Raw genomic sequence first — 14,662 nt, forward strand, 5'->3', positions numbered from 1 at the left:
GCAATCACATTACTGATGCAGCATTTTTAGTGTTTGAATGATTATAAAAGGGAAAGACTGTGACTGTGCTTTATTAGAGATACAGTAAATCATCAACAAAGTATGAGACGGTCAGCGCTGCTTACTCAAAAACTTGGACATTGTGTATTGCTATGAAAATATATTTTAATATCTTACATTTCAGCTACTTTTTATTTTATTTTAGATTAACGTTTGACTTATTTGTTTGTTTTTTTCTTCTTGTTTAGACAATCAAAAAATTATAATTTCTTAACAGGGCCCATAATTTTTTGCTACAGTTGCTTTTACATTTAAACAAAAAATCCAGCCAAACTAAAAGAAATACAACTTTCTTTAAAATAATAATAATAATAATAATAATAATAATAATATTAATAATAATAGTAATAATAATAATAATAATAATAATAGCAATAATAATAATAATAAATATAATAATATTAATAAAAGCATTAATAATAATAATAATAGCTATAAAAATAGTGATAATAATAATAATAATAATAATAATAATGTTACTAATAATAGCAATAATAATAATAATAATAGCAATAATAATAATAATAATAATAGTAATAATGATAATAATAATAGCAATAATAAAAATAAAAAAAATAATAATAATAAATATAATAATATTAATAATAGCATTAATAATAATAATAATAGCTATAAAAATAGTGATAATAATAATAATAATGTTATTAATAATAGCAATAATAATAATAATAATAATAATAATAATAATAATAAAAATAGCAATAAAAATAGAAATAATAATAATAATAATAATAATAATAATAATCATCATATTATTATTATTATTATTAATAATAGCAATACTACTACTACTACTACTACTACTACTAATAGTAATAGCAATAATATTAATGATGATGATAATAATAATAATAATAAATATAATAATAATAATAATAGCAATATTAATAATAATAACAACACCATTAATAATAATAATAATAAATATATAATAATAATAATAATAATAATAATAATAATAATAATAATAATAATAATAATATTAAAATAAATGAATAAATGTTTCCGGGTTCAGTCCTGCTTCTCCTGACTGATTTTTTAAATGTCAGTTGTCATACTTTAATTTTTTTTCCATGTGAATATCCTTAAAAAGCCCCTTGAAACTGCTTGGAGAGAGGCTGGTGAGCTTTTAAATGCATTATTGCTAATAAAGCTGCCTACAATCCATTTATGCAATTGATCAATTTTAATTAGCCTGCATGGAAACACATTTATATTTAAAGCGCTGCAGGCTGCTGCACTGAGTGTTTCTGAGGAGGAATTGGTTGCATGATTTATCATTAAGCTGGCTAGAGTTTTGGCATCAGATATTTTAATTACATTAAAATTTCCCCTTTTTATTGAAAACACCTCAAGCAAAGTGAGTTTCTTTGAGTTTTCTTATCAGAGACTCGGTGGCGCAGTGGTTAGCTCTGTTCCCTCACAGCAAGACGGTCTCTGGTTTGAGTCTCGGCTGGGTCAGTTGACGTTTCTGTGTGGAGTTTGCATGTTCTCCCAGTGTTGGCGTGGGTTTCCTCCGGGTGCTCCGGTTTCCACCACAGTCCAAATACATGCACTATTGGGGAACTGATCAACTAAACTGGCCGTAGTGTTTGAGTGTGTGTGTGAATATGCTGGAATAGTTGGCGGTTCATTCCACAACCCCTGATAATCAGAGACCAAGCCGAAAGGAAATGAATGAATATAAATATATATGATATATAAAAAATACTATAATATGACTGAAATCATGATTAAACAAACTAAAATAAATGATAGTTAATAGTATTGTATATTTCCCGCATCAATAGTGCAGGTATCAGCCACAAAAGGCAGCAGTAGAGAGTTGTAGATTTAATATTTTTTGACCGCGTTAGCTGATTGGCTAACATCATATGACAGTTGGGTTTAGGGGTGGAGTCAGGTAAAGGGAATCAATTCATTGGATGACTTAAAAAACACCCACAAATCCAGAAACACCCACTTTTGCTCTGCAGAGACGTCATTTTTTATTAATGAAGCCTTCCACACACACACACACACACACACACACACACACACACACACACACACACACACACACACACACACACACACACACACACACACTATTCTGTATCTTGACAGGAATGAAGTGGACGCCTGATGAACACGGAGTTCTAGAGTTTGACTGTCGAAATCGGAAATGGTAAGACATTTTGTTTGCTTCTCAATCCTCTTCGCATCCAGCTGAGGAGAAATGCAGCTTTCTTCACTCATAAGAACGCTGCAGCCATTTTGTTGTGTTTTATTTATGTTTAAAAATGAGTTGCTTGTGTTTTATTTAGTTGTACCATATTAAAATTCCAGAGGAAAGTCCTTACCCCAGGTGGAGGAGTTCACGTATCTTGAGGTTTTGTTGTGGAGTGAGGGAAGGATGGAGGTGAGATTGACAGGTGGATCTGTGCAGCAGCAGCAGTAATGCGGCTGATGTATCGGTCCATTGTGGTAAAGAAGGATCAATCTACTTTCCTACGTTCACCTACGGTCATGAGGTTTGGGTCAAGACTGAAAGGACAAGATCTCGGATACAAGCAGCCGGAATGAGTTTCCTTCACAGGGTGGCAGGGTGCACCATTCTAGATAGGGTGAGCAGCTCTGACAACTGCGAGGAGCTCTGAGTCAGGGCCGGCGCATCAATAGAGGCAACCTAGGTGGCCGAATAGAGAGGGCGGCGTCCGCAACACCTTATTCACCAGCCGCGTCCTTATTCAACCCCCCTGCTCTTCACGTTGTTAACCGGTCACTTTCATTTTCACTTATGGATTGAGGGCGACGTGATCGTCCTTTGCCTAGAGCGGCAGTTCAGCTTGCTCCGGCCCTGCTCGGAGTAGAGCCGCTGCTCCTCCAAATCCAGAGAAGTCCGCTGAGGTGGCTCGGGCATCTGTTTCGGATGCCTCCTGTACGCCTAACTAGAGAGGTGTTCCAGGTGTGCTGGAGGAAGTGTCTGGGGAGAGGGAAGTCTGGGGTTCTCTCCAAAGACTGCTGCCCCCGCGACCCGGCCCCAGAAAAGCAGCCGAAAATAAATGAATGAATCAACAATAAAATTCCCATGTAAAATGAGTGTATAGAAACAGAAACGGTTATCTTGGCTTTCTTCACAACAGCTACCTCACACACTTTTGCTGCTTATTTTGTTTTTTTTGGGGGACAACTTAATAGTTTTATGTTCAATCCACTTAATTTTGTGTAAAATGATTGGGTAAACTTAACTGATTTGTGTTTTGACAACATGATGAGAATGTTTCACATCATACATTTCTTGTCTGGGTCTTGTCTCTGGTAACACTGCTGTGTTTTTCCAGGTATATCCAGGCCGCTACGTCTCCTAAAGATGTGGTGATATTGGTGGATGTGAGCGGCAGTATGAAGGGTTTACGGCTCACCATCGCTAGACAGACCGTCTCCTCTATACTGGACACACTCGGAGACGACGACTTCTTCAACGTTATTGCTGTGAGTTTACATCAACATCAGCATCTCGCAGCATTATCACTTTTCTCGATCTTATTTTGTGAGATGCACAGATGAAGGCAGAATTATTAACCCCCTTATATGTTTTTCCCAATTTCTGTTTGACGGAGAGCAGATTTCTAAACATTACAGTTTTAATAACTCATCTCTAATCACTGATTTATTTTCTCTTTGTCATGATGACAGTAAATAATATTAGATTTGATATTCTTCAAGACACTAGTGTTCAGCTTAAAGTGACATGTAAAGGCTTCACTAGGGTAATTAGGGTAAAGTTAGGGTAATTAGGCAAGTCTTTGTATAACAGTGGTTTATTCTGGAGACAATCCAACACTAATATTGCTGAAGGGGCGAATAATATTGAGCTTAAAATGGCTTTAAAACAATTAAAAACAAAAATACTTTCTCCAGAAGAACAAATATTCTCATGAAATTCACAGGAGGGCGAATAATTTTAACCTTGACTCTATATATATTGTGTGTTTTGCAGTACAACGAGGATCTGCATTACGTGGAGCCGTGTCTGAACGGAACATTAGTTCAGGCTGACATTACCAACAAAGATGTAAGTGTGTTTACTAATATAAATATCTATTAACCGTAAATTACAATCAAAACTCAGCAAATGTAAATAACAGTATATAGCAGTCTGTGGGAACTGGAAGTTGCTGAGAGGTTTTCTATAGTTTGCTGATGTGCTTCCAACTGAAACTGAATATTGATTAGGGGGCGGGGCATTATTTCAGTATGTTAATGTACTTCTAACTGAAACTGAATATTGAGTAGGGGGCAGGGCTTTATTTCAGTATGTTGATATACTTCCAACTGAATTTGAATATTAAGTAGGGGGCGGGGCTTTATTTAAATATGGTAATGTGCTTCTAACTGAACCTGAATATTGATTAGGAGTGGGGCTTTATTTCAGTATGTTAATGTACTTCTAACTGAAACTAAATATTGAGTAGGGGCGGGGCTTTATTTCAGTATGTTAATGTACTTCTAACTGAAACTGAATATTGAGTAGGGGCGGGGCTTTATTTCAGTATGTTAATGTACTTCTAACTGAAACTGAATATTGAGTAGGGGCGGGATTTATTTCAGTATGTAAATGTACTTCTAACTGAAACTGAATTTTGATTAGGGGGCGGGGCTTTATTTCAGTATGTTGATATACTTCCAACTGAATTTGAATATTAAGTAGGGGGCGGGGCTTTATTTAAATATGTTAATGTGCTTCTAACTGAACCTGAATATTGAGTAGGGGCGGGGCTTTATTTCAGTATGTTAATGTACTTCTAACTGAAACTGAATATTGAGTAGGGGCGGGGCTTTATTTCAGTATGTTAATGTACTTCTAACTGAAACTGAATATTGAGTAGGGGCGGGGTTTATTTCAGTATGTAAATGTACTTCTAACTGAAACTGAATTTTGATTAGGGGGCGGGGCTTTATTTCAGTATGTTGATATACTTCCAACTGAATCTGAATATTGAGTAGGGGGCGGGGCTTTATTTCAGTATGTTGATATACTTCCAACTGAATTTGAATATTGAGTTGGGGGCGGGGCTTTATTTCAGTATGGTAATGTACTTCCAAATGAAACTGAATATTGAGTAGGGGACTTCCAACTAAAAATAAATATCAAGCTTTGATCCTGATTGTGGTGTTTTGGTGACTGCCGCTTTAAATTCAAATGAGTTTGTGCTCTTATCAGAAGAGGGCGGAGCTAAAAATATCTCTGTGTCCGCATAGTGGCAGATTCAAAACAAGCAGATTCCTATGCTAATGAGAGAGAGATGTGCACTAGTGGGTGGGGCTTTCCCCTTCTGATGACATGTATGAAGATAGAACGTCAATCAAATTGTTTCTGCAGACTGATTTATTTAAGTCTAACTAGAACAAACACAATTAATAATTGTTTATCATTAGAGGCTGGATTTAATTTTTTGATTTCACACAGACTTTAGGTGTAAAATAGGATATTTGAGGCTCATTACAGGAGGCAAAATTAAATATCTAAAGTACAAATATGCTAGCAAGGCAAAGAAATAAGTCAGAAGGACACAGAAGGCTGACGGATGAGCAGCACAGAGCTGGCTGTCAGAGGCAGTGTCCGGGTCATGCAGACGGGTAAGAAACAAGAAAAACTACTGTTTATTTCTGTTGTTGACTTTGAGCATCCTACAACAGCACGTTCAATCACTGTCTGGATAAAAACAGCTCCCGGATCCCCCGTGTTTCAGCTGCTTCTCTAACAGTTTGCTTCAAAACAAGTGTGCCAAAGCTGAACCCATACAGTCAGATGTGTGTTTATTTATTTCATTGTCATTCACTTTCATCAAAGTTTCCCAGGAATGCATGATGCAATTCGCCAATGCACACGTCAGAATTAAAGCATTGTTTTAGTTACACTTTACACTAAGGTTTGCATTAATTTCTGACATGAATCTTGTACAGCATATATTAATGCTATCATTACATTTACTAGTGAAGTGATGTATTTTCATTAATTAACAATAACAAAAAAGAATATACCATAGTAATTTATAGTAAATACTGTAGTGTTTTTGAATTATATAATAGTGAACTATTTGATTTTAATCTATTGTAGTGATTCTACAGTTGCTATGGTAACACAACTATAGTAATTGATCTGTTGTGGTGATTCTACAGTTGCTATGGTAACACAACTATAGTAATTGATCTGTTGTGGTGATTCTACAGTTGCTATGGTAACACAACTATAGTAATTGATCTGTTGTGGTGATTCTTTGGTTGCTATAGTAACAGAACCGTAGTAATTGATCTGTTGTGGTGATTCTTCGGTTGCTATAGTAACAGAACTGTAGTAATTGATCTGTTGTGGTGATTCTACAGTTGCTATAGTAACAGAACTGTAGTAATTGATCTGTTGTGGTGATTCTACAGTTGCTATGGTAACACAACAAATATAGTAATATAAACTAATGAGCCAGCACTGTAGTTTTGTACAACTATAGGGTATATAATACTACAACACACCACAGTTTACTGTAGTAAACACTGGAGTACACTATAGTATTTTAAGAGTTGATCAGTTCATATAATGTATAAATCAGTTAGTATAATGTGCTGTAAATGTATTTAATAAGTCAACACTATTTTAAATCAGAAGATTGGTGAAATAGTGAAAAATTAATGTAAAATAAATGTGATTAAACTATTGCAAAGTCCACATCAGGATTGGTGTGTGTTTGTGTTTCTCCCCACAGCATTTCCGCCAGCGTCTCGATAAGCTCCTCGCTAAAGGGATCGGCATGCTGGACGTGGCTCTGACAGAGGCCTTTGAGCTGCTCAGCAATGTGAGTCCACACACACACACACACACACACACACACACACACACACACACACACACACACACACAAACATACATATACACACACATATACATACACACGTATAACCACACACACAAACACACATACACACGCATATGCACACACATGTACAACTACACATGTGCGCACATACATACCGGACACACACGCTACATGTTAACACACGCTTTTATCTGTGTCCGTCTGTGTGTGTTCATCTGTCTCTGTTTGTGTGTGTGTGTGTGTGTGTTTAGTTTAATCAGACAGGCAGAGGCAGTGAGTGCAGTCAGGCTATAATGCTGGTGACAGACGGCGCAGTGGAGACATATGATGCTGTGTTCGCCGTCTACAACTGGCCTGACAGGAAGGTGAGCACAGCTTCTCCATCTACAGCTCACACACACTCTCACACACACACTTCATTCATTCATTTTCCTTCAGCTTAGTCCCTTTATTTATCAAGGGTCGGCACAGTGGAATTAACCACCAACTATTTCAATATATGTTATACACAGTGGATGCCCTTCCAGCTGCAACCCATCACTGGGAAACACCCATACACACTCATCACACACACACTCATACACTTCAGCCAATTCAGTTGATCAGTTCCCCTATAGTGCATGTGTTTGGACTGTAACCAGAGCAACCGGAGGAAACCCACGCCAACACGGGGAGAACATGCAAACTCCACACAGAAACACCAACTGACCCAGCCGGGATTCCAATCAGCGACCTTTATGCTGTGAGGCCACAGTGCTAACCACTGAGCCATGGTGTCGCCCCAAACCTCCATTTCCAGCAGTGTATATGCATGAATGTGTTTATTTATATACAAGCATCATCATAAATACACAACATTATTAAGTAAATGCAAACTTGTCTTTTGTATGCGAACCACAAATGATGACATTTAGTTATGCGACGTATATTGTGCTGATAAATGTGCAGTTTGCAGCAGTATGTGTGTGTGTGTGTGTGTGTTTCTGTGGGCTGTTCAGTTTCAGGGTGGCGTAAGATAAATGTGACATTGTGCCACCTTCATATTGCATTCATTGACAGAAACTGTGATTGCTGAATCGCCGTTCTGTGTCAGAACACATGGTGTTTTAGGGAGAATCTTCTCAGTGCGCTTTTATTATTCTCACACAAGCGCAGTAAAAGATGCTTCAGTTTGGTGACTTACAGCAGGGGAAATAAGTATTGAACGCATTGTCTTGTTTTCTCCTGGGAATAATCTCTCTACAGGAGCTGCTGACATGCAATTAAGGCATGCAATTCTCAAATGACATGCAATTCTCAAATCTGAGAAGTGAATTATGCGTGATAACACTGGAATGAGGCGAGGCAGTGGCGCAGTAGGTAGTGCTGTCGCCTCACAGCAAGAAGGTCGCTGGGTTGCTGGTTCGAACCTCGGCTCAGTTGGCGTTTCTGTGTGGAGTTTGCATGTTCTCTCTGCCTTCGTGTGGGTTTCCTCCGGGTGCTCCGGTTTCCCCCACAGTCCAAACACATGCAGTACAGGTGAAATGGGTAGGCTAAATTGTACGTAGTGTGTGAATGTGTGTGTGGATGATTCCCAGAGATGGGTTGCGGCTGGAAGGGCATCCACTGCGTAAAAACTTGCTGGATAAGTTGGCGGTTCATTCTGCTGTGGCGATTCCGGATTAATAAAGGAACTAAGCAGACAAGAAGAAACACTGGAATGACAAGAGGAGAAAGTGCTGAACTGTGTTTAATACTTTATATAAAGGCTTTTATAATGATGGCAGCTTAAAGACGCGTCTCATATGGAGAATGAAGCCTCCTGCAGTGCTCAGGTGTAAGTTTCTCTCAGTCTTCATCAGAGCGTGTAAATCTTGCTGCTTCTGTGGGTCTCCTCAATCAGATCTGAGCTTTATTCTGTATTCTCTATTGGATTCGGGTCAGGTGATTGGCTGGGCCATTCTACAGCTTGATTTTTTTTCTCTGAAAGCATCTGAGAGTCTCCTCGGCTGTGTTGTGGATGATTGTCCTGCTGAATGGTTTGATCTTCATCCTCCTGCTGATGTAGATGTTGGACTGAAGCAGCTGATCTTCATTGACACTGAGGAAGGGCAGAGGCTTGCTGAAGAACTACTGAGTGATTCCAGCTACTGTCTGGGCTTTCACTGCACAACTACTCCTACCTTTCTTCATGTGTTCAATACTTTATCCCTGCATTTTATTATGCAGAACTTCATTTGTAAACTAATTAGATTGTTTTTCTTTGTATATTTGGATTTCTTTGGTTGTTATCAACATCTGGGAAAAATTTTCAAGTCAACAGCACCTTTAGAAAGATGTTTTCTGAGAAAAATGTTTACGAGTTCAATACTTATTTTCCTGCTGTAAAAACTGCTGAAGATCTGCTCACATTCAGTCAGTTTGGAGCTTTTAAAAATGTGTTTGGTGATTTTAACGCCTACGTAAAAGTACATGAAGAAACAGGTCTGCTTTAATTGAATTTACAGATCTGCTTTAAACTAATCAACAATTTCCCAAGTGCTGTTTAACAGAGGACATGTTGTATTCTTCCTTTTGAGAAAGTCTTATTTCTTTTACTTTGGCTGGAATAAAAACATACAGTATATAATAAAAATGTAAAAACTGCTAAGGTTAATATTATTGCTAACCCCCTTAGGAAATCATTTTCTTTTTGATTAGCTACTGTTATGATCACCAGCGATCTAGAAGCTGCAGATCACTACAAATCCACCACATTATAGACTACAACTCCATATATGCACTCTGCTCACACACACCTGTTTCAAGTTTTGATGATGAGCACACACACACACACACACACACACAGACACACACACACACACACACACACATACACACACACAGCCAGAGGATCATTACAAACCGATTACATGGACTTTAAATACTACGCACACACAGACACACACACACGCACACATCTGGGCTGAGTCTTGTTTATCTGTGTATTTAACATCACGACGTGTTTTCCTTGCCTTGTCCTGCCGTGTTTTTGACTGTAGCCTTGTTTGTTTACGTTGCCTGCTGCCTGCCTTTTGATTCGTAACTTTTGATTCAGTGGCTAATTCGTAGGAATTCCTAAAATTTAATTTGTACAATTTAGTACAATTTGCTCATCGCCCAATGACGGTTGGGGTCAGGGGTGGGGGGGCTTGCCTCCTTTTCAAAATTGTACATTTTCGTATGACTGAATTCGTACAAATTAGCCACGAAACTGACAAAACGTAAAACACTCACGTTTCCTCGTGAGATCGGGCTGGTTAGCCCCTGTGTTGACCATTGCTTGCCTGACCATTCTTGTTAATAAACCCTGCGTTGGGATTGGTAACTCCGCTGTTAGCATCTCCATTGTGACAACTACAGAACGAACTACTTTTCTCCAAAAATTAACCTAGTTAAGCCTTTAAATGTCACTTTAAGCTGAAAACTAGCCTCTTGCAAAAATATCTAGTGAAATATGATGTGCTGTCATCATGGCAAAGACAAAATAATTAGTATTTAATAATATTTGATTAAAACTATTATAGTTAAATGTCATAACCTCTCCATTAAACAGCACTTGGGAATTACAATGTATTTTTGCAGCTGTTGCTAAATGTTTATGAATGACTTTCTGACATTTCCCGAGTGATACGGACTAGCTTTAATTCTTTGGTTAGCGTTGAGTAATCAAAGCTGAGTAATTAAGGAGTGAACTAATTAGGTGTAGTTCAGTTTATCTCTGTTCATTAGCTTTATCTTTAGCGTGACTGTCAGATAAGGCCAAGTCTCCTGTCGACAGGTGCGTGTTTTCCCTTACCTGATTGGTCGAGAGTCTGCCTTCGCTGATAACCTGAAGTGGATGGCCTGCGCTAATAAAGGTCAGATTTACTCATGTGTTTCTGAACCTCTTTCACATGTCTGGGTCACAAGTCAATGTGTATGTGTGTGCGCATGTTCACATCAGTGCATCTTTGTTTATTTCTGATGGATTTGTGTGTTGTGTGTCAGGTTACTTCACCCAGATCTCCACGCTGGCGGACGTACAGGAGAACGTGATGAAGTATCTGCATGTTCTCAGTCGGCCGAAAGTCATCGATCGAGAGCATGACATGGTGTGGACTGAAGCCTACATCGACAACACTGTGAGTCTCTCAGTGGAGCTTTTTCACATGTGTGTGTTTCTCTGCAGCAAAAGTGGTTGGTAGTTGGTGAACTCAGAGCACAGTGAATGGGAGAGTACAACAGATCAGTTATTTACAATCCTTTTTACAGAGATAATATTGAAAAACTCCACAATGTCGTTATCAAGGCTTTTATTAATCATTGTTTAACATTCATGTATTATTACTAATCCAAAGCTGTGTTTGGGAACATTAGATAATGTATGGAGCCAGATCAGCCTCAAAAATAATACATTTAGAATTCACAATTCACATTCACAACATTTAATTCATAAATTTAAAACTCAATTTGTAATTCAAAACACATTTCGTAAATTCCAAACTCAGTTCATAAATCCAAATTAAATGAGTAAATTCAAAACTCAATTGGTAAATTTAAAACGCAATTCGTAAATTCAAAACGCAATTTGTAAATTAAAATTTCTATTAGTAAATTCAAAACTCAATTAATAAATTCAAAGCACATTTTGAATTTCAATACTCAATTCGAAAATTCAAAACTCAATTCATAAATCGAAAACGCAATTCGTTAATTCAAAACACAATTCATAAATTCAAAACGCACTTCATAAATTCAAAACACAATTCGTTAATTCAAAACATGATTTGTAAAATTAAAACACATTTCGTAAATTCAAAAAATAATTCATAAATTCAAAACACAATTCGAATTTCAATACTCAATTCGTAAATCCAATGCTTAATTCAGAAATTCAAAACGCAATTCGTAAATTCAAAACAATTCATAAATTCAAAACGCAATTCATAAATTCAAAACACAATTCATAAATTCAAAACACAATTTGTAAAATTAAAACTTAATTCGTAAATTTAAAATGTAATTCATAAATTCAAAACGCAATTGGAATTTTAATACTCAATTCATAAATTCAAAACTCGATTCATAAAATCAAAACACAATTTGTAAAATTAAAACACAATTTGTAAATTCAAAACGTAATTTATAAATTCAAAATGCAATTCGAAATTCAAAACACCATTCATAAGTGCGCAAATCCAATTCATAAATAAAAACACAATTTGTAAATTCACGAGTAAAAGTTACAAATATTTCATCAAATGGTTTGGATTTGCATATTTATGAATGGTGTTTTAAATTTAGAAATTTGATTTGCACACTTTTGTATTGTATTTTGAATTTACGAACTGGATTTAGTAAATGTGAATTGTGCTGTGCATGTATGAGTTTTATTTTTGTCATTGTATTATTTTTGAGACTGATCTGGCTCCATAGTAATACACTGTGACTTGACGTTAACTAACAATAACAAACATAAACAAATACGGTAATAAATGTATTCCTAATGTTTGTTTACATTAGTAAATACATTAACTAACATTATGCGAACTCAAAGTGTCGATAAAAATCAAGTCATATTAAAATAAAAGACCAAACCCAAAGAGTAAATGATTCCTATCCAGACACATCTTTCAGAGCAGCTCTAATAAATGTGTCCACACAATGGTTTGATGGCAGTTTGTGTTTTGTCTTTGTAGCGTTCGCAGGCTCAGAAGGTAAAATCTGATCGTGATTAACGGTGTTTCTTCACCACACATGAACTCATTGAGCGATCATGATCATGAGTGTTTGTGCATACTGTCTGAAGATTTCCTCCTCTATTTCAGTGTTTGTGTCTTGCTGCATACTTGATTTCACAGTGTATCTGGATTCAGATTGTCCTTTGTGTGTGTGTGAGTGTGTGTGTGTGTGTCTGTGTGTATGATGAGAAATGGCTTGGTCATACTTTTTTTACTTGGATAAAATACATAAAAGTGCAGCAGGGGAGATGCTTTAAGTATTGAACACGTCACCATTTTCCCCAGAAAACATTCATTCATTCATTTTCTTGTCGGTTTAGTCCCTTTATTAATCCGGGATCGCCACAGCGGAATGAACCATCAACAAGATTATTTTGCTTGTTTGACTGTTTATTTCCGGAAAACAAGACTATATTTAGCGCTCGTCTAGAAAATGCTTCTTGATTTAAGAATTTTCAGATATCTGGAATAGAAACTAGACTAAAACTTAAGTATTAAGAGCATTTATTGCAGTGTGTGTCTCTGAATCTGAGCTGTTGTTGTGCTTAAAAATTCTCTCCACAACCAAGAACAATCCTCCATCATTTCACAGGCCATTTACTCCCGCAGAGACAGAAAACCAGGAGGAATTCTGCAGATCTCACACAGTTTACCGTGATATCTCTCTTCCATAAAAAATATTGTGAAAATGCACAGCTGAAGATAGCCTTTACTTTTTCAGTGCTTGTTAACAGATGCTTTTCGACAAATCTAAACTATTTATTTTCTCTTCTCCATGATGACAGCACATAATATTAGACTAGATATACTTTAAAGACACTGGTATTCAGCTTAAAGTGACATTTAAAGGCTTCACTAGGGTAATTAGGGTAATAAGGCAAGTTATTGGACGAGAGGAGCTTAGTTTTGTAGTCAATTGAAAAAAAAAAACAGTTCATAAAGAGACAGTTCATGTCATCATCGCCAATAGCCTAGTACAGGAGTGCCCAAACTCAGTCCTGGAGGGTCGCTCCAGCTCCCTTCACACACCTCCCTGGAAGTTTCTAGTATACCTAGAAAGAGCTTGATTAGCTGGTTCAGGTGTGTTTAATTGGGGTTGGAACCATAAATATGCAGCACAACAGCCCGAGTTTGCCCTGACTTAGTGGTTAGTTCATCAACATATAGCATATATATATATATATATATATATATATATATATATATATATATATATATATATATATATATATATATATATATATATATATATATATATATATATATATATATATATAGTGCTTGCAGTGACTTGAGTTCGATTCCCGGCTCGAGGTGCTGATTCTAACTCTGCTCCCCACTCTTTCGTGTCTGTAAATCTCCACTGTCCTATCAATAAGAACAGGTCACCCGAAAATGAAACTTACCGTTTACTCTCTGTCAAGTGTTCCCAAATCTTTATGAGTTTTTTAATTCTATTGAGCACAACAGAAGATAGTTTGCAGAATGCTGAAAATCAGTAACCATTGACTTCCATATTGTTTTGGAATCATTGATGGAAGTTCCTGAAAGTTCCATTGCTTGAACATTTTTCTAAATATCTTCTTTTGCATTCAACAGAAAGATTTGACACAAGTAAAACATGTACATTCAGATTTTTGTGTGAACTATCACTTTAAAGCAGGGGTCACCAATCTCTGTCCTGGAGTGCCGGTTTCCCAGCAGGGTTTAGCTCCAACTTGCCTCAACACTCCTGCCTGGATGTTTCTAGTATACCTAGTAAGAGCTTGATTAGCTTGTTCAGGTGTGTTTGATTAGGGTTGGAGCTAAAATCTCCAGGAACAAGTTTGGTGACCCCCTGCTTTAAATTATCTAATAGATTGACTTTAGCATTTTTATTTATTTTTATTTTATTAAACTTTATTTATTTGTATATGTGTGCTGTTTTATTTTATTACAGCCCTAACTTATAGAAATAAGACTTTCTCCAGAAGAAAAAAAATAATA

At 36.5% G+C, this 14,662-nt stretch overlaps 1 protein-coding gene across 2 annotated transcripts in view; it reads left to right on the forward strand.

Annotated features, from left to right (window-relative positions):
• Positions 1 to 14,662, forward strand: part of cacna2d3a (calcium channel, voltage-dependent, alpha 2/delta subunit 3a) — a 104,974-nt gene that overhangs the window by 36,574 nt on the left and 53,738 nt on the right. The window contains exons 7-14 of one of the 2 annotated variants that reach the window (XM_009304342.5): positions 2,188 to 2,248; positions 3,405 to 3,555; positions 4,064 to 4,138; positions 6,825 to 6,914; positions 7,187 to 7,300; positions 10,735 to 10,813; positions 10,944 to 11,077; positions 12,635 to 12,652. In XM_009304342.5, coding sequence (XP_009302617.1) covers positions 2,188 to 2,248; positions 3,405 to 3,555; positions 4,064 to 4,138; positions 6,825 to 6,914; positions 7,187 to 7,300; positions 10,735 to 10,813; positions 10,944 to 11,077; positions 12,635 to 12,652 — 722 coding nt within the window. The remainder of the gene's footprint in view (positions 1 to 2,187; positions 2,249 to 3,404; positions 3,556 to 4,063; positions 4,139 to 6,824; positions 6,915 to 7,186; positions 7,301 to 10,734; positions 10,814 to 10,943; positions 11,078 to 12,634; positions 12,653 to 14,662) is intronic. The other variant, XM_021478512.3, reaches the window with a different exon arrangement.

This window comes from Danio rerio, chromosome 8 (genome assembly GCF_049306965.1).
Source record: "Danio rerio strain Tuebingen ecotype United States chromosome 8, GRCz12tu, whole genome shotgun sequence".
Taxonomy (NCBI): domain Eukaryota; kingdom Metazoa; phylum Chordata; class Actinopteri; order Cypriniformes; family Danionidae; genus Danio; species Danio rerio.